Source organism: Triturus cristatus, chromosome 9 (genome assembly GCF_964204655.1).
Source record: "Triturus cristatus chromosome 9, aTriCri1.1, whole genome shotgun sequence".
Classification (NCBI taxonomy): Eukaryota; Metazoa; Chordata; class Amphibia; order Caudata; family Salamandridae; genus Triturus; species Triturus cristatus.
In genome coordinates this window covers 629005510-629029650 of record NC_140592.1, presented here as the reverse complement: position 1 = coordinate 629029650, position 24141 = coordinate 629005510, and the positions used below count along the sequence as shown (strand labels likewise).

At 46.6% G+C, this 24141-nt stretch overlaps 1 protein-coding gene and 1 pseudogene across 1 annotated transcript in view; one reads left to right on the top strand and one right to left on the bottom strand.

Annotated features, from left to right (window-relative positions):
• The window catches only part of PRKD2 (protein kinase D2), a 369389-nt gene extending 359377 nt beyond the window's left edge, over positions 1-10012 (bottom strand). The window contains exon 1 of the mRNA XM_085625665.1: positions 9400-10012. Coding sequence (XP_085481791.1) covers positions 9400-9624 — 225 coding nt within the window. The 5' untranslated portion in view covers positions 9625-10012. The remainder of the gene's footprint in view (positions 1-9399) is intronic.
• Positions 503-616, top strand: LOC146798402 (U6 spliceosomal RNA; annotated as a pseudogene).
• Positions 10013-24141: the final 14129 nt, after the last annotated feature.

The following is a 24141-nucleotide window of genomic DNA, read 5'->3' as shown; positions in this document are numbered from 1 at the left end:
CGTGCGCCTGTCCCTGGGTCCCCGGCGACATTTTGTTTGTGGTACAGAAGTTGTCGGGGGGTTCCGGCCGGTTCTGGTCCTCGAGAGGGTGAATGGTTGGGTTCAGACTGTTCACTTCGAGATTGTGACTTCGCGGTCCATCCTTACATTGGTGGGGATCCTGGACTTTGTGGCGTGTCAATCTGCAAGGCGCCTGTCCTCCTGTTCCGGTGCCTCGGGTGCATCAGGAGTTTTTGCGATTGGCAACTCCCTCTTCCGGTTTGCGGTTGTGCCATTCGGGCTGATGTCCGCTCCGGAGATCTTCACCTTACTGCTGGCTCCGATGGTGGCCTTGGTCCACACACAGGAGTTCTTTCTCCATTCTTGCCTGGACGGTTGGTTGGTTCATGCTCCCTCTTTCCGATTGGCTCTCAGTCACACAGGGGTGGTTCTGGTCGTTTGGAGGGGGCACAGCTTTCTTATCTTTGTGGGGTAGTCGTTCCTTGTTCCGTCCCAAGATTGTGTGCTCGCTTTGGCGGCACATATACTAATATTGGACGATACGGAGATGGACTTATGATTAGCATGGCCCCTGCGCAAGGATGACATGCATATTTGTGAAGCGTTCCATATTCCCTCTTCGTTGGGGCTCGGTTTCGGACAGTTTGGGGGTGGTCACTCTGCCCGAGGCTTGGGTGGGCTAGTTTCTTTCTCGCATCCGGTCTATTCTGTCTGGTCTGGTTCAGGTGACTGCTTGTTGGCTCCGGGTGCAGGGGGGGGGGGGGCATGGCAGCCCCCCCCCCCTGCACCCGGTCTTTCTGGTTCAGTGGACCCGGTTTCATTTGCGCACACTGATGACCTGTTCTGGCGCATTGGTTTCCCCGTTGCCGCCCCCTCTCCGATTCCGGTGTCCCCTCAGATCTGGACGGCTCTGTGTTGGTGGATGGTTCGGGTTCATCTGCTGCGAGGGGTCTCTCTCCCTCTCTCCTCCTGCTCCTGTGGTGGTCGCCACGGTTGCCGGCCTCTCTGGGTGGGAGGCTTCCACTGGGCAGGAGGTCTTCGATTTGGAGGGAGTTGGTGGTGGTCCATTAGCTCTGTTGTCCATCTCTCGGTTTCTGCTGGGCTCCGTTGTTCTAGTCGGGACGGACACCGTCGCTGCCATGGCCTACGTGCACTGGCAGGGAGGGACCAGGTCCTCGTCTCTGGCGGCGTTGCGGTTGTTCAGTTGGGCGGTGTCTCATCTGGTGGCACTCTCTGCTGTTCTTTTTCGGGGGGGGGTGTCCTATTCCCTGGCGGATGCTCTCGGCAGGGCCTTCCTGTCCTCTGTGGATTTCTGCCTCCATCAGGAGTGGTTTGTGGAACTGACGGTGTGTTGGGGTGTTCCGGTGGTGGATCTCTTTGCATGTGTGAGCGATGCCGAGGTGGCCCGGTTTGTCCCGCGGTCAGGAGGGTTTGGCCTGGGCAGTGGATGCTTTCTCCTGCCCTCGGCCTCGTGGGCTTCTGTATGCCTTTCCTCCCTTCCCCCTTCTTCTCCGCTTCCTTCTGAGGGTCCGTTCCTTGGGGGCTCCGGTGGTTCTGGTGGCTCCGGATTGGCCTTGTACCTCCTGGTTTCCTCTCCTGGTGGAGATGGGGTCAGGGGTGGAGTGGTTGATGCCTCTGTCTCCGTCCACTTTGGTATTCCTGATGTTGCTGCGGGGTGTTCTGGCCAGGATGCGCTTGGCGGCCTGGTGGTTGGACGCTTGGGTCTGCTATGTAATGGGGTTCCGGCAGGCTTGTCCTCTACTTTGCTGGCGGCTGGGCGCCCGTTGCCTGACATGTCTTACCTGTGGCTCTGGCGTTCTTTCAGTCGGTGGTGTCGTGACATGGGTTGGGTCCCTGCTTCCTCTTCTTTGTTTGAGGTGATGCTGTTTTTCCAGGGGGGGTTCTGCCTTGGGCTGGCTGGTTTCTTCCCTTTGTTTGCAGTGGGCTGCGATTTGGGCGTTAGCTCTTGGGGCACTCTCTCGGATCCTGATGGGTTGGTTGGTCACCTTTTTGAGGGTTTGGGTTGTGTTCTTCCTACCCCCCGGCGGCTTTTTCCCTCCTGGGATCGGTCTCTGGTCTTGGACGCTTATGGTGTCGCCTCCCTTTGAGCCCTTGCTTTCTGTGGCCCTGCGCCTTTTGTCCTTCATGACCTCCTTTTTGGTGGCCGTTTCCTCTGCTGGCCAACTGGGTGGGCTGGGTGCTCTCTCTTCCTAACCCCATTTTTGTCGGGTTTTTGAGGACTGAATCGTTTCGAGTCCGGTGCTTTCCTTTCTTCCTGCGGTGGTTTCTCGGTTCCGCATGGGTCGGGAGTTGGTCCTTCCTCCCTTTTTGTTTTGGTTCCCCATCGTCGGAGTCTGGGTTGCGGCTGCACTCTTCAGATGTTGGGAGGGCTCTCCTGGTCTATTTGGAGCAGGTCACTCCTTTCCGTCTCTCTGATTCACTTTTTGTTGGGTTTGGGCCTGTGTGTCGGGGTTTGTGTCCTTCTACTCCTTCTTTGAGCCGTTGGGTTCGGTCTCTGATTTCTTAGGCGTGCAAGGTGGCGGGGCGCCTTTCTCCTTTGGGGGTTCAGGGTTGTTCCACTCGGTCCGTGACAGCGTCGTGTGCGGAGGTCCAAGGGGCTTCCATTTCTGTGTTTTCCCGGGCTGCCGCCTGGGTTTCGCCGTTATCCTTTGCCTCTCGTTGCTGGTTTGGTCGGAAGGTTGAACGTGCTGATGATTTTGGGTACAAGTTTCTTTCCGCTATGATTCCTGTATAGTGGTTTTCCTTGTTGTCTGTGTTTTTTTGATGTGCCCGTTTTTGCATACCTTCTTTGGTTGTCCTGTTTGGCTTTGTACATCTCAATGCGTAAGGAATGGAAGCGAGGGAGGGACGAGGAGGTAATGTCTCAATTACTTACCGGTAATTGCATTACTCTGAGTCCTACTTCCTCGCTTCCATTACTTACATCCCTCCCTGGTAGTCCAGGACAACTTTTTGGTATGGTTTCGGTCTCTGTGGTATTACAGAAGGTTTGAGGGGGGGTGGGGGCTACTTATAGTCCCCGTGTGATAAATCACGTGGTATGGGTGTCTGGTGAGGCAGGGATGCCTCAATGCGTAAGTAATGGAAGCGAGGGAATAGGACTCAGAGTAATGCAATTACCGGTAAGTAATTGAGACATTACTAGTAGTAGATGCAGGATCAGTTGGGGGGTTATTAGCTGTAGTTTGTCCCCTAGTTTCACAATCGTCAAGTAATATCCAGAAGGCAAACCCTAGTAGTAGCCAGTGGCTCCATCCCATGCAACTCGCTTGCAGAACTGACCACACATCATTTCACGGAGCACAACCTTGCATTCCTTGAAACCATATCCCTGCAACCAAACAATACCTAATCCCCTCTAGCCTCAACCATTTGCGTGAACTCACTTAGCCACCACAAATGATTCCACCTAACTCCTATGAATGTACTCCACCAAAAAAAAACTGGAGTAAATGCATGAAATTGTGTCTGAGAGCACCACACTAACCAACCATATGATAATATTATGCTCTATTAATAATTACCGCTTGAATAAACAGAGTAGTGCTTCGTCTCAACAGGGGTAGTAAGCGCTGTGTACTTACAATACATTACAATGTGAGGGACCTTCAACAAGAAGACCTTTGCATGCGAAGACTTGTAGGTTCCAGCATAAAATGGAAAGCTAAAAACGTCAACGCCCTAGCATTCGACCCCTCCACGTCCCACTTGGAAACCTGGGCGACTCCTGAAATGTGCTGCAAGACATTAACAAGCTGCTGAAAAGTTGGGTTTATAAAAGCAGTGCTGTCCTGAACGTTGACTACAGCATAACTGCTGCAGAACTCAAACTATCTAAAAAAAAAAAAAAAAATTGCTGTGCCTGAACTATGCGCTGCTATTCTGAGAATCAGAAACATTTTGAAATGCAAATAAAGCTCATTAGACTTCATGCTACACCGGACCACTGAAGCATGAAGGAGACACGGTGCCCTCTCTGCACATGACTTGCCACCTGGGCCAATTCTTTCAGCAACAGTTTCCCAATGGTTGACAAACCTTTATAGTGTGTTCCGGGCTGCCTTTAATAATAAGCGTGCCTTCCTGTAATTATGAGCCAGGTGGCACTGAATATGCGAGAGAAATTGGTCAGGTGGGCGAGGCCTACCTGGGACTGCGTCTATGCGCCAGTGCCCATTTAACACACAAATGACAAGGACCCTGATAAATCTAGAAATGGCCATTATGGGTGCAATGAAGTGCCAACAGCCTTGCAGGGTGCAGGAAGCGGCACTGCGACCACTGAAGCAGCGCTTGAGGCACTTAAGCATCAACCCAAGTAGAACCCGGCACCGCCCACTCCCATGAACGATTGTCCTATTGAATACAGTCAAGAATATCGTGGAACACGAATATTAAGAAAAAAATATCGACAGGTAAGTGTACAAAGGAAAGTACATATTCACAATTCTTACCTCCACCTCAATGTACCTTAACGATATATACCATCAAGGCACGTGTGTGGAGTTGGGTATAGAAATTCCATACATACTTAGCTTTCGGTATATTTTCCACAATATTAGTGTCCCGTGATATTATGGACTCAGTATTCGGGAGACACACCCCTTTGAAGCTACACGGGTGGTGCCAGGGATCAGTGAAGTCGCAAAAGTCTGGTGTAAACAGCACCTAAGACGGTACCAGCCTCTACGCTCCCCTCTGTTGGTGTTAATTGGCACACGGTATGATAAAACATCCCATCTAAATGAGGAATATATGTTGTTACTACGCATTCCGTTGCAACGCATGCCTTTACCACGCATGCGTTACAACGGAATGACGGAATGATTTTTCTACGCACAACCTTTACCTCGATTTTTCCTTGGGGGGGGGGGGGGGGGGGGGGGGGGGGGGACCCCCGCCCCCTTTTTTCTTTTTTTTGCCTTTTTCTTACGTCTTTACCGACACTTAAAAAGGACTGAATCGGATGAGGAAGACGTTCCGTGAAGACGTTGCTTGCGTGGTAAAGACGGTCGTGGAAGCAATACGCGTTGTAAAGACGTTTACGAGGTAAGTGTACCGTTGTAAACGTTACGCGTAGAAAAGCCTTCGTGGTAAAGGCAGTTTCCCCTAAATGTGCAGGGACATGGGCTCATGTCCCAGATACAGCTAACTGAAGGCAGATCAGGTATGTTTGCTACCTGTTCTACCTTTGACCCTACTGAGATGAAGTACTTCTTAAATTGTATATGTTAAATACAGATAGGTAGCTGTGACAATAACTAAAAGATTTTGCACAGTACTTAACTAGTCAGGGTAGAGATTCTACAGAATGAATACTTGTTCAAAGACTGGTGCTACCACAGTATATGCCCCAGCTACCTGTAAGGGCAATGATGGTGTTAATCCAAAGCATAACAAACCACTAAATAATAAAACAGTATATGGAAGCACTCCAACAACTTGTTTAAATAACACGGAGGACAAATAAACAAAAAAGTCAGTTCATAAGCCTACGGTCATGTGATATATTTTCATCGTCTATTATATTTACAAGCCTCCGACCAAGTACAAGATCATCAGCAGACACGTGTTTAGTCCCCAATGAGAATTTTTTAAGGCATGTGACTACAAACTGTATTTCTTATTCCTCAAACAATAATAGATTAAGAAAAATGATATAGGTGCCAGAGTGTGGGTTTCTTCTAGGTGATCTCTCATATGGCCTATTCGACTGTTGATTCTTCCTAATAAGAAAAGTTACCATCCTCAACTGCTTATCATCAATATTTTCATGCACACAATGAAAAGGTGTGGCTATTCAGTCATGGGCAACACCGGCGTAGAAAGCCTAAACAATCTCGGTCCTGTCCTTCGCAAATTGAAATGTGGGCTCACATTTGTTAGAGGAATATTGTCTTATACTTCTTAAAAACGTCTTCAGTGGTTAGTCTTGCTCTAAATCATGATACCTCATTAATTTATGATTGGTTTCACAAAAGGACTATTTTTGTTTTGGTCAGCATTATTGGTACAGTTACAGCAGGCAACACTAGAAGGAACCAGTCATCAATACAAGGAGCCAAAAGATTCTCAATGTTTCATATTTTGAAGAACTAAGAGTATGACCGGGTTTGGTGTCATGTAAATATGATGAACCTCGCTGCGGACTAACACAGCTAGTGTGAGCAATAGGTGGCCACTGTTGGCATTTCTATTATATAGGACATGAGGGTTACCAGCATACAGATTATGGGCTGATTGGATACTGTGATTTGAATATGTGTTTTCGTGTAGGGACAGGTTCTAAGCTACCCAACTAAAAGATAAACTAACTTCTCATAGTATTGGGTGTATACTGGTTGTTAAATACCCTCTCCAAGTTATAGGCACAAGTTAAAGGTATACGACAGGATGGGGCATCCAACAACAAACATATCCCCAGCCTATAGTGATATCAGACCAGGCCACTCAGAGGGTGAAATGTTCTAAATTAGCAAAAAAACAACTGAAGGACAAACATTGGAATGTGAAGAAGAGGCATAGAGCAGCCAGAAGCCCCTATTGGTCGTTTCCCACTCTAAGACCTCACTAAGAACTCCACATTCCAATATTCGAATATCTCGGACACATCTCTGGGTGTCATAAATGTTCCTTGGGTGCAGTCACAACCCAAATGTCAGATTTGGGTGCTCAATATGCACATGCGCCACCCTGATGGTTTCCAGAGCTTCCAGTGAATTAGTACTGGTTAAAGTCTCTTGCCACCTCTCACTGTGCAGTAACAGTCACCAGCCTCTCTGGGGGGCAGTAAAGGCTGGCATGACTTTTAGGGGTAAACTGGGAACCATAAGCAGCCGTGGCAAAAATCAGATGAGTCCTGCAGCATTTTGCTTCGCAAGTGTAAAACCCCAAGTAGAAATTAGGGTTGAAGCCGAACAGTTGATATTACCTACCAACAGAAATTGAAGGCAAAAAGTATGGAAATTATGCATTTTACAGCACAATTTTTCAAATAAACTGGCAAGAAATTATAGGTTTACAGGTAGGTCCGAGGGAACCATTTACAAACAGCAATATTTACTAGTACTCCACAGAAATCTTGATAAATTGCTTAGCAGCTGCAAATAGTGCATATGATTACAAAAGAAGTTGAAAGCCTGGCACAAAACAAACGGTTGCTCAGCAGGCAAATAGATGTTCCGGAGCTAAAAAAGTGCTTGTCACAGTGTCCCCTTGAAAAAAACATACAAGGAAAATCATAGGCCAGAAAATACCACTTTAAAAACACTGTTGATGACATAATAGTAATCATGGTCCATGTGCCTGTTATTAGCCAATCAAAATGCGTGTGTCTGAAACTAAAATACTATCACAGCTGATTATACAGGCAAGAATACAATTATCAGACCAGGGTACTTTCAACGTAGACTTGAGTGGTACTCAAATGTTACAGTGTGTGACCTACCACGTATATTAGAGTTGTAATAATATAGCTGGTTGTTCACGTTGCTATGGCTGTTGCTCATGGATCGATGTCCAGTACCGATAATTCTCACCCTCAGATAACTGACTGATCTTTCAGCCTCAGACAGCAGGATACACGCTGCTGCCGGGATGCTTATGTACACACTGCCCTAGAACATACAGCACATATTGCCTTACTAGTTCCTGTGCTGATCCCCACCTTAAAAAGTACCAATTTCATGTCAGTTCACATACAAAGTAACTACAGCACAACTGTGGTATCACTTTAAACAAACAGTATGTGAAGCATAATTGCTGTGCCAATTTACCGGTTACACTACAAGTATAACAGCGCTGTCACGCTTTGTCCATACCCCCTGTATCGGAGGCACGATTGCTATGCCAGTTTCATATAGCCTCTCTGTAAAGCACATAATAAAACCAGTTGCAACCTTCCCAGACATGCGCCAGTATGTAAAGCGTGGCCTTCAGCTCAGTTTGCATCCCCCCATCTGTCTACAACAACACTGATTGGTTGTACTCCAAGCCCCTCACAGCTGTATGTAAATCACTATCACTACTGCTATACCAGTATCCGAATGGGCCTTTACTTTAAAGCACTATGACCCTCGTCCTTTCTATACCCGGTCCTCATCTTTTCTATTCCCAACACACTCAAATTGCCAAACTTAGACAGAATGTACTTAACATCTCCAACTGCCTCGGCTAATACACGCGGCATAAAAGCAAACAGCACTGGTTCTGCGAGGCCGCACAATTTTGGAATGCTCTTGTTCATCCCATTCAGAATAACACCCTACCACTTAAACTACTATATTTTTGGGTGTGTTTGGATGGCGGTCGTGTCCTGTCATCCTGAGGGCATGGGAAATGCCAGCAGTCGAAATATCGGTGTGTTTTCGTGGCCTGGTGCGATGCCCCGCGAGCCCTCACCCACTGAGAGAATGTCCGGTTGCCAATCTAGCCAGAATACGCTGCACTAAGTGCCATAGAGCCCACATAGCAGCCTCCGGTGGTTAAGTAAATGTCTGCAGCAAAAACACTTGTAAACACTGATGCAGACTCTCAGAGTGCAATAATATGTCTGCTATGAAGCTCTGTCAAGAAATATAAACAGCATGTTAACGTGTGTAGGCCAGCATGGTAAACAAACGCTAGGTATAACACAATTCCAGGTTTGCAGTGAAGACCTGCATCCCGGACATACATGGACCACTCACATCTGAGCGATGTAAATTTCAGCAGCCTGGCAGGAAGCCATAACTAACTGACAAGTATTTTACCAACATGGCAGGTATCTTTGATAGCACAGATAAACACACTAGGAAAAGTAATCAAAATCCAATATGTCGAAATGTTTACGTACCCAGGATATAAATTAAAAAAAAACTTCTGAAACATATTGTAGGAGCTAGATAACTATTACGTCTAAAGTATTACTAGATTAGACAACATTAGAATTACCCTGTGATAAAAAGAGAGACTTCCACATAAAAGCCAATTCAAAAACTAGCTCCAGGTCATTCCAGAATCTCAAAACTTGAACAAATGGCGGGTCATTTTCTTGCCGAAAAAGTGGAAATCCTGTAGGGTTCAGCAGTAGCCCTCATTTCTTCCCCGGCAACTGGTTCTGCTTTAAAAAAAAAAAAAGCAGGTCTGTGCGCAAAACTTTTCTACCCCTGCGCCTCATCCTCGCACAGGGTATAGAAAAAGTCCTCCCTGCTTGCAGATAAAGACCTCACCGCCTCCCCCGAGTCTCAGTAAAAGTAAACACTTGGCCCAGTAAACTTCACCAACAAGCACTGGTGGGTGCAATGAGCCCGCCGGCTTCGGGGGTGCGGTAACGGTCCACTCTGGGGGCCACGGGGCTGAGCAGACAGTAAACAGGAAGTGAAGCCGCAGGCCCCTTACCTTCTGGTCCACGATGGAGCAGGCCAGCTGCTTGACGTGCGCCAGGTCGGAGGAGGGCGGCAGCAGGACAAACTCCCGGGTCAGGCCGATTTGGATGGTGAAGGAGACGCCCGGGCAGGGTAGCAGGGGCAACGACGAAGGCCCGGGTTCCAGGCCGGGGGCAGGCATCGCCAGGCCGGGCGCCGGGAGGCTGGGGCTGGAGGGGGAAGAGGGCAGCGAAATCATCGCCCCCGCAGGCCGTCCAGGCAGAGGGCTCCGTTCCTCACATAGGCCCTCTAGCGGGCCACGGCGAGTGGCACCTCACATGGGGTGGGGAGACAAACACACCCCCCTAGAGCCCAGTCCTGGGTGTGGCTCTAGTAAAGTTCCAAATAAATAGGTAAAAATTCCGAATCCGTCTTGTTGGTGTTTCCTGTTCCTTCCCTGAGTCAGGTCTTAAATGTGGAGACGTGGAAAGAGCTCACTGTAGACTAGAAACACACAGGGTCCTACAGGAAGCTCTGTCTGCCAGTATTGGAAGCGTAAGTGCTACAGAGTTTCTCCCCACTACCCTCTTCCTCACAGCTCTCCACCAGCGCGACAGGTCTGCCAGAGAGCAGGAAGTGTGTTGACTGGCAGCTTTGCGGACCAATGCAGGCCAAGGACTGTGATGGCCCCGCCCTCTCTAGAATTTCAGGGTGGAGAAGTTCAGAGAAAGTAAGGAAAGTTGGAAAAGTATCCCCTGTGATCGTTTCCATACAAACCGCCGCGACACTGATGATGTAGCTCAAAGAGTAAGTAATTCCCGCAAAATCGACGCGTAGTTCTCACTCTCATTGCCCTGAACACACCCGGTTGTTGGAGAAGATATATGTCATCATCTACACGTACGCCGGTTGCCAGCTACGTGTGTTAATGTGCATGCCGCGGTGACGGAGAGCTATGTGAAATATGCAGACATAGCGCTCTCGTCCAGCGTCAGAGTATAGCGAATGATTGACTCCCCGCCTATCTTCATGGCGCTCTGCAAGCTTTAATCGCTGCCCACTGGGTTCGTGAGTTTAAATGGCCAGATTGAAGGTAAGTCAACCTAGGACAAGCATTGCCAAACCCAATAGGTCTCGCCTATGCAAGAGCTATTGGTCTTGCAATTGTGTTGCCTTGTTTTACACCCACAGACGTTTTAAGGCATGGGCAAAGTGGGCTCTGGCCCCGGGCCCCAGACTTTCAGGGGGGCCTCCTTATGGAGCCAGCTATGTTCTATACAGAGAATTACCCTGGTGACCCTGGGTAATTTTAAAATAAATTCTTTTAAATACTGTTTTACTTTAACTTATTTTTAATGTGGGTGATGTGAGAGAGTGTATAAGGGACATTTTGAAGAGAACTGCTGTTTACCTTTTGTGCAACATCCATAAAAAGGTTATTTTAGCTCAAAACAGGACCACACATATTCGAAATGGGAGGGCGTCACAGAGATTATTTGCATTTATATTAGGGAGCTGCTGCTGTGTTAAATATTGAAAACACAAGTCACTATCCCTAAATATTAGATGTAAACACATTTAAAACTTGGACTGAATTGCGCTGTCAGTGACCTGGCTAAACAGGTCATGAAAAATCTGAAATTGGATCTTAAATTAAAAGTTGCTCTGAACAGGGGCCCCAAAATTCGTTTGGCACAGGGCCCCCAAGATCCTTAAGATGTCCCTGTTTACACCAGCGTGGCTGCTGTTCATTCAGCATGGCTAAAAGTTAGTGCCATAGAGGCAGTGGGCGGGATCGGGAGGGCACGGCGTGCCCCTACTTCTATAAATCAATAGATCCCGTGCCCCTATTTTTTTCATTTTAATAATGCGTCCCAGGACGGTAGAAATGGCCATGGGCTGCAGGGAAGGCTCGGCATTCCTGGCCGTTCGGGACGGGCTGTGGGCAGAGAAGGAAAAGGACTCTGTATTTTCCTTCTTGCCAGAGAAGACCAGGACAGTGTCCACCTCTGCTCTAGCGCTGGCAGCTGCTTCCCCTCCCTTTCTTCCTCTTACTCCCTCTTTCTGTCTCGCTCCTCCTCACTGAAAACCGGTTCTCATCCTCTCTTTCCTCCTTTCGTTTGATCCCTTGTGAAATGAATCCTAAAAAAGAAAAATACTTTAGCTGCAAATGTCTTTTTCTGACATTATTCTATTCCAAAGTACAGCCTCCGGGACGGACAGAAATAAAAGGTTCAAATATGAAAAATAAAGCAAGACAGTGTTAAAAAAGCAGCCAGATTGATTTTATTCACACCCAAACACATTAGCGCCACTATACAGAGTTTGCCAGTGAAGCGCTACTTTTGTTTAATCTTTTCTTTGAACAGCATTGTTTTCCCTGAATGAGTAAATGCACCATTCCTGGAGATACCGCAATGCCGGATTGAAGGGTGGATTGAAAAACAAAATGCGTACCACGGCTCGGTGTTCATGGATGTGTTTTTTTTAAACCATACTGCTTGCGTTTTGTAAGGATATAAGCAATGGACATTGTAGTGGGTCCCTTCCGGGCCCTCTAGTCATGTCCTTAACTTTTCAGGCACAACCACTCACTGATTTCTGAATAGTAAGTGTAAAAGTGTTGAGATAACCATGTTGTTCCTTCTTACAGTTCATATGCTTAACTTAATATTGCATTCCCTATGAGGGTTTGCTTTTTTGAAGATTTGTTATATTTTTTTAGGCAGCGTATTGCTCTTGTCTGGTGCGTAATTTGAACTGAGTCGCATCCAGGTATGTATAGCAGGGCACAATTGGGTTGTAGTTGAAGGCCGTGCGAGTTTCTCTCAGTGGGGCAGTATGGTGTTCATTGAGGGAGAGGATGTGGCACTATGGTCAGAGCTGCCGAATTTGGAACTGGGGAACCAGGTTCAGCCTTCCTGTCCAGTCCTCTCTCCTGAGGGAGCACATTCCCATGCTAGGCCTAAGAAGGCCCCGCAAGACCATAGAAGCCCTGGTGTCTTAGCACCAGCAGTTTTGCCCTAGTGGGGGCAAGTGTGGGTTAACCTTGGAGCCCTGTCCACCACAACCCATACTGAAGTTCACCTCTAGTCTTGTGGGTAGGCTTATGAAGCAGCACACAGTATAGCAACAGTTACTCTGTCACTGAGGTCACAGGACCCTTGAGAAGTGCCAGCTCTAGGGTGGTGCGACCGGTGTGTTCGCACTGGGTGCTGACTTAGGGTGGCAAGTATATTATGGTTTTAAAAGTGCAACCCCTTCACAACGTTCTATGAACTTGTGCATTGGACCACGTGTGGTCCAAGCCTCCAGCAGGATTTCCACCGAAGATCAGAGGCCTACCCCGTCCCAAATAACCGCGGGCCCCTGTTGAGTGAATCCTCCCAAGGCGTCTTCACGATCCCTTGCCGGTTGGCCTGTGGGTCCTCAGAAGACTTTTCTACAGCTCCAAAGGGCTCCCCTGGTTGCTCCAGGCCTGCCCTGACTTACCCTCACTGGGTGAGTCCCTCAGACCTTGCTGGTCTGCACCGCTGACTTTTTGTCCTTTCCACGAGACTTGCTGTTACCAAGGCTTGTTGGCTCCAATCTGGTCACCGACACCGCAGTAAGCTACAGACTTCGTGGAACACGCCGAATCCAGCTCCTGGTCGTCGTTGATGCCTCCTCGACCTCGTGGCTGAAGAGTCAAGACACCAGTGATCACCTGAAATCACCCGACAACTGTGGGCATCTTTACAATAATTGAGGACAAGGTAGTGATGGAATTAGGTCGCACATCTATTCCCTAGTCGCTAGAACAGTTTTTAAAGGTGCCCATCCAGATAGAAAAGCATCCCACTACCTAAGATGCGAAAGTCCCCTAGGCCCAAGATAGGGTGCTAGTGGCTGTGGGCTGTGGGCATCTATCTTCCTTGCCCGGGTCACTGCCAAGTGACTTTGAACACTGTCCCCTCTGCTTTCAGGTCTTCCTTCTTCTGAATCCAGCCATGGATTCCACCGGACACTTCTCCTGTCTTCACAAGCAGCAAGTCTTCTTTGGCTCCCGTTGAAAACGACGCCGCGACCCAACACCAAAAGACACCTATGCATCCGGCTTCCCTGGGTGAGGTAATTCCAGCACTACGATGCTCCTGTGTGTGTTGGCTCTAGAACTACTTACCCTGTAAGTGACTTGCTTGTAGACTCTCCCGAAGTATCCTAAAACTCTAAAATTCCAACCGCCACTTGCTCCATTGAAGTCAATTGGGATCCACGGCTGTGTTCTCACACTGCATGCGTCTCCCGTGGGTCCTTTACTTACCTGCCTTGGGTGGATTAGTGAGGCCCCAGCGCTTCTGAAGGCCCTAGGCCTTGTCCCCTCTCAAATTGTTGTTCTTAAGTCTCTTTTTTAGTATATGGTCTGGTACGCCCCTAGGGCCCCAGTCATATTTGTGCTTAATTTATTGTGAAACGTTGATTTGTGCATATGTTCCTGACTTCTAATCTCATAAAGAGATTAGTAGAGTGTGTCTAGTAATAAATAAATATATATTTGATATATATACCTGTGTGGTGTCCTTTCATTTAGTAATTCAAGAGATATAAGGTAAAACAAGCTGCTTTACATTCCTCTAAAGACTTAGCCTGAAGGCTGCTCTCCACAGCTACCACTAGGATAGCTTTCTTTAAAAAGGTTGTCTTAAACCTACTACCATAAGAGTCGAATTGTACTGGTGCAAGGTGTCCACTTTAACTAGTGAACACCATATACCAGGCCAACTTCTCACATTTAGAAAACTTTTGCAAACTAGAATATTTTTCCCATTCATGTTTGAACTGCTCTTATGGAAAATGGGAGAAGTGCTGATGACAGTAACTCCATGGATCAGAGACAAATGGCTTGTGCTTCCACTTTTAAGCGTATTTGGGACAGTTTTTGATTGGAAACATATCCCACTTCATGATTGTATTTTAATGTCAGTAACTCATATTAAATCTTAAATAATTATGTGTATCCATTGATTGAATTAAATATCATTGTTAGCTGTAACTGGTAAGTGAAATGCCAAACAAATAGTAAAAAGTGGGATGTTTTGCACAATCTGGCCACACCTCCAACTCCGCCCACTGATCCAGTTCTCAGGTTATTCCCGCCCTCTGATTCTCCACCCACAGTTCCCCTACTTTTTTCCCCCCACTTCGACCACTGCATAGAGGAGAGTGTCCTAAAGTGAAGTGGTGAAGAGGGGAGTAGAGTGGCGAAGTGTGGAGGAGTGAAGGGGCATAGATTTGATGGGTGTAAAATGGAATAAAGTGTCATAGAACGGACTCGCGTAGAGTAGAGTGGCGTAGAGTGTAGTAGAGTCATAGAGTGGAGTGGTGTAGAGTGGACTGCGTAGAGTGGCCAAGAGTGAAGTGGAGTCGAGTGGACTGTCATAGAGTGGAGTGAAGTGAAGTGTCATGGAGTGTCATGGACTGGAGTTTCGAGGAGTGGAGTGGAGTTTCGGGGCATAGAGTTGAATAAAATGTCATAGAGTGGTATATAATGAAGTGTCGTGGAGTGGCGTAGAGTGTGGTAGAGTTGTAGAGTGGATTAGTGTCCGAGTGAAGGGTTGTAAAGGGGAGTAGAGTGGCAAATAGTGAAGTAGCATAGAGTGGAGTGGAGTATAGTGGCATAGAGGGTAGTAGTGTCATAGAGTGGAATAAAGTAGAGTGTCATTGAGTGGAAGGGTGTAAACTGCAATAATGTAGAGTGGAGTGGCATAGCTTAGAGTGGAGTAAAGTGTCGTAAAGTGGAGTGGCATAGCGTTGAGTATCGTATAGTAAAGTAAAGTGGCATGGAGTGGCATAGAGTGGAGTAGAATGGCCTAGAGTGAAGTGGCATAGAGTGGCGTGGCGTGTCATGTCGTAGACTGGAGTGGTGTAGGGTGGACTAGAGTTGAGTATAGTGGCGTAGAATGGAGTGGTGCAGAGTAAAGTGGCATAGTGTGAAGTATGCATGGTGTGGTAGCACACTGCCATTACAGACAACACATTTTCAATTGAAATGACCATTACATTTGCATATATAGTTTTAATGATAAACTTTACCACACAGAAAGGATAATGTGTGGGAATGGCATCACTTAGTGTACTGTTTTGTTCTGATTGTATTAAAATATTTGTTTCCACCACACTTCAGAATTACAAATAAATATGCTTATTTTATGCTTCCTAATTCTGATATATTCTGAAATATTCTACCTGAAAACTGAACTGCCTCATGGTCACGATGAGCAAGGACAAAGCTCCTGATGCCACATTATTTTTCAGTCCTCTGGCCAGGGCAAGAACTTAATTGGTGCAGCAGGTGCAGTGGTACTGGAGTCCTGAGGCCTGAGGGTCCCACTGAACACTGATTAGTGTTGTATTTCACAAGTCACGGGGCAATGACGAAGGGTGGAGGCGCACAACCCTTACGCTTGGAGGTTCATTGTTTGAAATGGAGATCAGGGATGAGGCAATGTAGTGCTGATGCACGCAGGCCCTTAGCATAGGAGCAGTGTTGCCTGCATGGTATCACAGGTGCAGATAAAAAGTGTGCAGGCAGACAGGCCCTCATACTAGGGACAGCATAACTCAGAGGGGGATCACAAGGCGGGCTGGTCATTGGTCACAGGCCTTCTCTCTCCACAGTTTCATTCTGACCTAACTCCTCAGGGCATTGCTGTACATCACAGGACTTGTGCTCCGGAATGTAGAAAGACGGATTCTTTACAGGCCAGTTGTGAGAAGCTGGCCTGGTATATGATGTACACTTATGTAAGTGGACACCTTGCACCAGTCCAGACAACCCTTATGGTGATTTAAGAGGTCTTAGACAACCTTAGAAAGCTCTTTAAGTGGTAGCTGTGGAGAGCAGCCTTCAGGCTTGGCCCAGAAGCAGTGTAAAGCAGCTTGCTTTACCAGAATGCAATCTCATAGTATAGATTAAGTGAAAAATAACCACACAAGGTATTTATAAAAATATGTATTTATTATATAATACTCTCTAACACATACAAATAGCTCCTACCCGGAGATATGCACAATGCACACAATACTTAGCAAGAAATCACAGTAAATAGCGCAAAATACACAGTGGGCCCCAGGGGGAGGACCAAACCGTATTCTAAGAAAGTGGTATACGAACCATGACTCGAGTCAAAACAGTGTCGAGAGTATGTAGAAGTGCTGGGGACCCAAGGTGAGTATCTAGGAACCCTACAGAGAGTGTGTGCAGTGTGAGTACATGACCGTGTGCTCCGTACAAGTCTAGGTGTAAATCCCTGTTGGATTTGTAAAGATTAAGGACCCTTCCCGGTGGACCCTGAAGAAACCCTGTGGAAGACAGAAGGTTGGAGAGCCACCCAACCTATGGATACCCTAGTACCCATGTTACCTACACTAGGGAAGGGGGTTGCATACGTTTGAAGTGGAGTCAAAACCCGCCGTCGTTTCCAATGGAGTACCTCAGGAAAGTGCCGCTGTTGGAAGAGGAGAAAGTGTCCGGTGGAATCCGAATGGGCATTGTAGATGAGAAGTACCTACAAGCAGAGGGGACAGTCTATGTTACTCAGGAGTGACCAGGAGACTTGGAAGCCGAATGTCCTCCGATGTTGGGTGTTGCAGGAGAGTTGACTAGGGCCTTGACTCTGCTGCTGTGAGGATCATGCGACTCTGAGGAAGTCCAGGAGCTGTGCACGAGCTGTCCCACGAGGGAAGTCAAGTGCTGAGCAGAAGAAGGAGCAATGACCAGCAAGGTCCAGGGGACTCACCGAAAGCAGGGGAGTCAGGGCAGGCCCGAGCAATCAGGGGAGCTCAAAAGAAATAAAGGTGACCCTCAAATGGACCCACAGGCCGGAGGCACTGGAGTCACGAGAGGACCTCAAGCAGCTCACTAAAAGATGCAGGCCACGATGCACAGGATGTGGTGTGGCTAAAGAATCTGGTCACAGGAGATGCTTGAGGTTGGGGCTACCTGGAGAGAAGTCAACAAGTCTTTGCAACTGCAAGTTGACGTGGTGCACAGGGGTCTGGTTATTGCAACCCCCATGAGAGATGCTGGCCTCAAACTTGGTGAAAGGGTAGAGGAGGCCTCGGGAGCTGTGAAAAACCACCACCTACATTGCAGAGGTGTTCGGAGTCTGGAGGAGATCAGGATCAGAAGACCGGTAGACTTAGTTGCGGTGCCTGCGAATGCAGGGGAGTAACTCCTTCACTCCGAAGGAGATTCCTTCAGGTGTCTTTGATGCCCCCAGGCCTTGGAAGCTTCCTGTATGGTGCATAGGCACAGATAATGCAGCAGACTGGAAGGGGGATGAAGTCGAGCCCAAATGAAGTACAGCGAAGTCCAGAGTACCCAGACGGTAGAAGTAGAGGTGGTGTCTGATCTGAATCTTATCCCACAACGAATCTAGGAACCTACACCCAGATAAGCACTTAAGTACTCTAGGGAAAGGGTTGGTAAGATTCAGGGGACCCTTCCAGGGAAGGGTCTGGACAGAGGGGAGGTTACTCTTATGTCCTTTTGTCCAGCTTCATGCCAGAGCGGGAGCCAACGGCTCTCAGGACTGGTTTGAACTGGACTATGCATGGGGACACCAAATGTGCCCCATAAGCAGACTGAGTGGCGCTGACAGGCGCACCCACCCTGCCCCAATACACTAAATCCTGTCTGGGAGGTGGTCACACCTCCCTGTGACAGTATGCCTATTGTTCTGCCTTCCCCTGCTTGAGCTTTGCTCAGCAGCAGGAGGGTAGAATTGTGTGTCTGGTCAGCAGCAACCATTTTGTGCTGTCCGGGTCAGGAAGACTGGTACTGGGGACATGGAGAGCCTAACAGAGGGCTCTTCCAGTGCTTGGAATCATACCTCCCACACCATTTATGGTGTGGAGGTATGATTCCAACATGTTTGATACCAAACATGATGGGATTTGTTGCAGCCAGTTTTGAGATGCTCATCGCGTAATTAAGCGGTGCCCCTCTATATAGTATATGGCTGCTTCACTGGCAACCCGAGGTGTCCTGCTTATGCAGGGGCACCCTCTCAATTAGAATCAAGCACCCTGCCTTCAGGATTGCGAAGGTCTGCTATAGGGGTGACTTACAGGTTTTAAGTGCAGTAACCCTAAATATAGGAATCCCATATGCTTAGTAGTTGGTGCTAACACCAACCTACACAGATTGCAATGGCAGGCCTCTAGTTCCATTTTGAATGGTCTCTCATGGGTGGCATAATGCTTGCTTCAGCCCATGGGAGACCTCTGGGGTACCTATGCCCTGGGTACCTTAGTACCATATACTAGGAACTTATAAGGGTACCCCAGTATCCAATCTGGGATGTACCCAAGTACTGAACATAACCAAGTGAGGGAGAAAGCAGAGACTGGGGTCCTGATTAGCAGGATTCCAGTCAGACTAGTCCAAAAACAGCTCAGCACTATGCAAAAAGTGAGGGTAACCACGCAGAAGGATCCTACCTTCCTACACCAGTGTTGCCGGATGAAAGAAAAAGATGACACAACTTCTGTTGGCAATATAGTCTAAAGTTTATAAAATGCTTGCAGAAGGTCAGTCAGCTCCGTGGAACTGGAAACTGAACTTCAAACTTACAATGTAGCAGGCAGTTTCTTATATACTTTTTGCAGCCACAAATATGTCATACATTATTGCATATCAAATCACGCATTTGCTCAAGCACATTGTTATGTTTTTACATTTCAGCAAAAAGTAATAGTTTCTGCAAAAACATCTAAACACATGTTAATAGAATGTGATCAAAGTGCACACGCTATTGCTACATTTCATGCCACCACTGCTCGACCGGTGTCCTTGGCTTGTCTTGTGCTTTGAAGCCTAGCAATGCCCTACTCCATACATGTCTACTGTTCTGTAACATAGCCACCTGCTTCTCTTGTTCTTTTCTATCAACTCCTACCTACATATTTCTTGAGAGATGTGTTGTTGCAATGCGTGACTGTGGTGCACACTGTAACTTTCCATTCTGCTGTGTTTACCTAATTATATTTCTCTATTCTATTAAAACCTGTGTCTGCTTCCCTCCATTAGGTCCTAACTCCTTTTGTGCTCTTTATTCTGCTCTAGTAGACAGCTTAGTCCTGCATTTTTCCTTCAACACATGCATCTGTACACGTCTTTCTGCTGATGCTTGCATTGACATAAGTAGGCCTTTATATTGTCGAACCTCTGTGCTACGCAGGGCCTTCACTATATGGGACGGTGGCAGCGGTCATGACTGGGCCTAGAAATAAACATTGAGATCACACATTGGGTTTCTGGTTCAGGGCATGCTACTTGACTGACTCCTTAGCCCTGCCCTCCTTTATTTATACCGCCCACTCTATGTCAGGCAGGACCCTTCCAAACTCGGCATGCACAGGGGTGCATTCTCTTCACCCACCCCATCAACATGGTGAGGTGGTACATTACATTCTCCCCACCTACAATTATATTTATAACACAAATGAACTTAGAACTCAGCAGACCACATTAGGATACCAAAGTTACCCAGCTGCCGGTGGCAATCCTCTGGCAGCTTGAAATTACTCCAGGAAGCCAGCCAGCCAGCCTCGATGATGGTGCTGGGTTAGTACTTAGGTGATACCTGGAGCAGTTGCTACGACCAGGCACACTCAGAGAGCAGATTCCAGTTTCTCTGCTTGCAGGTGAGTCAGGCTGGGTGGGACTCAGTCATTTGTTCCTCATCACTGCTTTGGGAACCTGCTAATGAGACAGCTAGCCGAGGTGATGAAGGAGATAGTTCCAAGTTTTCATCACCCCTGTCTGGGATAAAAGATTGTTCACAGGACCATTGGTCCTCTCTCCAGACTCTCTTGAGAAAGGAAACCTTGCATGCGATCTCTTCATCTTCTTGGTGGGCAGTGATCATTGTGCTTTTGCAAGATACCACTGTTCATGGTCATTGCTCAAATGTCTAACAGAACTTGCTACCAGGGTAGCGGTCTTTGTCACTGTGTTGGGTTTCGAACTGACGAGCTCCCCGACGAGCACTGGACCGGCTGTTGATGGCCTTTCTCTTGGTAAATACTTCAGCGTCGTCCATGGGTTCAGGAACCCAGGTGGGGTGATAAGGGATGGTGTCTGCAACAATATGACCCATGCATGCATACCTCGGAGGATAGCCTGTCTGTACTCCCACAGCAATCCGTAAATGACCTTCTCTTTCGGTTCATGATCCATGTGGGCTATGTGGACTACTTTGTTGAGGATCCACATAAACCTCTCCACTTCTCCGTTGACATGAGGCCACCTTGGCGTCCCTTTGTGATGATGGATATCCAATGACCTCAGATAGTGTGTAAATTCTTGCTAATGAAACGGAAGTCCATTGTCAGTTTTTATGACCTTCATGATTCTGTGTGTGGCAATAATTTTCTCTAATTTGGTAATGACTTGCGTCGCAGTCTGCAAGTTTACTATCTCTACTTCCAGGCATTTGGTAAATTCTTCAATGACGACCAGAGAATATTATCCATCATGTAGATGGCTGAAATCCTGACTTGCCTGTTCCCAGGGGGTTTCCTGTCTATTCTCCGTGATGACTGGATGGGGTTGCTCAGGGGCTCCTGCCCCATGACACCAGTGGTACGACTTGACGGCATTTTCCACCATTTCATCCATCTCCAGGAACCAGACCTTAGCTCTGAGCCTACTTTTAGTTTTGACCATGCCTTGAAGGCCATGGTATAACAGGTGCACTACCTGAGGAGGGAGGCTTGATAGTATTACTAGTTGTGGTCGTCGGAGCAGGCACCCTCGGCTGTCAGTGGACAGTTCATGGCAAAAGTGAAGTAAAGAGTCAAACACCTTTTGGGGCTCTTGTGTTCTTCGAGACCAATGCTTCTTTAAGCTGCTCCAGTTATTGGAAAGAACAGCCGCAATCACCACTCTTAGGCATTCATCTTCCAGTGTGGCATTTATCAGTGTCCAAAGCCAGTGGAAGTGGGTGGGACCGTTAAACGACATACCTCACATACACATCTGTCGCCTCAGCTTCCTCAGCTTTTTCTGACGTGGCAGCACGGGGATGGCGGGTAAGGTAATCTGCAGGGTTTGAGAAGCCTGGCCGGTATTCTACATGACAATCATACTCCTGCAGCTATAACAGCCATTTTTCGATACAAGAGGGTTACTTCGATGCTGACCCTCTGAATAAAGGCAAGAGTGGTTTATGGTCTGTGGAAACAAGGAGAGGGTATCTATATATATGTGTGTATATATATTACCTACTGGCAGTCGCCAGCAGGTAGTTATAGTTAGGACCTATTTTCCATAGGAAATCCGCAACATTCTATTTGGAATAACGTTGGCGTCGATTGATGAATCTTCGCAAAAGTTTCCAAACTTTTGGGCAGCTCCGGTCCGCTCCTATCCTGAAAATCTCACGGTGATTCGTCAAGCGGGGGCCGAGAAAAAAGAGGGGTCCCAAAACGCTTTTTCACCATGCATTTTCCCATAGGACCTGTTGACGCAGCTACAGCCCGAAGTGCTGAACGGAATTACACCAAATTTGGCAAAGAGGTAGTCCTCAGTTCAGACTCGTGCCTTTTGCTTAAATGGTGTAAATCCGTTCAGTAGTTCCTGAGAAAATCAAAAGTAAAATCACATATATATCTGGGTGGAGCCTAACCACACATCTCATCGTGAGATCTGATTGGCTGTCAGCACTTCATCCAAGAAGTGTTGGCAGCCATCTTGGGACCAATCTACATGATAGCACCTCAATAAAAAGCATTGCAGTTAATAGAAGGTTTTAAGACTTTAGTTAAATTATAAATCATTTGTTGATGGTACCATACTCATTTTAGGAATTATGATATGTTCTAAGGTGATTTTACCATGTGAAAAAGCCTTCTGCTGTGATATCATGAATCATGTTTGAGAGAAAACTATTTTCTCATGCTTTTCCCACAGAGGTTTGGAAGGTGATCTATAAGCTAAACTGAGAGCATATTTTCTGTAAATTCACATTATCTTTCTCAGTCATGTGAGAATGAAGTCTGACATTCTCAGTAAAACATGTACATCCAAGAAGGGCAGAGACTGTCAGTTGATTCCTTTGTGTTCTACTGCAGCTTCCCAGAGTGTTCTAAAGAACAACTAGAGCGCTAACAGTCCTACTTATAACAAACGTATGGCACACCTGAAGCCATCTTGGTTGGAATAAAGTGGTAACTCTTAAAACATTTAATTTAAAAAGGAACACAATGAGGGGTTTATTTTGCCATATAAATTATGATTAGTGCTGAAGAAAGAAACATTAGGGCGCATTTGAGTGACTTCTCAAATCCTCTTCTATTTTATTAAAAAATTCTGATATGCAGACTGAAACATGCACTTTGAATACCAGCAGCAGACTTCCCTGGTGAGCAGTAGCTTTACTACAGTGATCTAATGAGCAACTAGAGTGCTAACATTCAGAATTTATGGCAAATATGTGACACATATGAATGCCTTCTTGATGGAACCAAAGTAAAAAACTGAAAGTATTTCCTACTGAGGAGACTGCAGTAAATGAGGAAATTAGGAAACTTCATAACAAATAAATCTCCCAGGATGGCCACCAGAGACAAAAGAGCACAAATGTAGCCCAAATATCACCCAGATGTAGCCCAAGTATAGCCCAATGACAGAATGTCCCAGAGTGTTCTAACAAACAACTAGAGCGCTAACAGTCTTACTTATGACAAACGTATGGCACACCTGAAGCCATCTTGATTGGAATAAAGTGGTAACACTTAAAACATTTAATTTACAAAGGAACACAATGAGGGGGTTCATTTTGCCATAGAAATTATGATTAGTGCCGAAGAAAGAAAAATTAGGGCACATTTTGAGTGACTTCTCAAATGCAGTTAATAGAAGGTTTTAAGACTTTAGTTACATTATAAATCATTTGTTGATGGTACCATACTCATTTTAGGAATTGTGGTGTGTTCTAAGGTGATTTTACCATTTGAAAACGCCTTCTGTTGTGATATCATCAATCATGTTTGAGAGAAAACTATTTTCTCATGCTTTTCCCACAGAGGTTTGGAAGGTGAGCTATAAGCTAAACTGAGAGCATATTTTCTGTAAATTCCCATTATCTTTCTCAGTCATGTGAGAATGAAGTCTGACATTCTCAGTAAAACATGTACATCCAACAGGGCAGAGACTGTCAGTTGATTCCTTTGTGTTCTACTGCAGCTTCCCAGAGTGTTCTAAAGAACAACTAGTGCGCTAACAGTCCTACTTATGACAAACGTATTGCACACCTGAAGCCATCTTGATTGGAATAAAGTGGTAACTCTTAAAACATTTAATTTAAAAAGGAACACAATGAGGGGGGTCATTTTGCCATAGAAAATATGATTAGTGCTGCAGAAAGAAAAATTAGGGCACATTTTGAGTGACTTCTCAAATCCTCTTCTATTTCATTAAAAAAGTCTGACATGCAGACTGAAACATGCACTTTCAATGCCAGCAGCAGACTTCCTTGGTGAGCAGTAGCTTTACTACAGTGATCTAATGAGCAACTAGAGGGCTAACATTCTGAAATGATGGCAAATGTGTGACACATCTGAATGCCTTCTTGATGGAATCAATGTAAAAAACTGAAAGTATTTCTTACTGAGGAGACTGTAGTAAATGAGGAAATTAAGAAACTTCATAACAAATAAGTCTCCCAAGACGGCCACCAGAGATAAAAGAGCCCAAATGTAGCACAAATATCACCCAGATGTAGCCCAA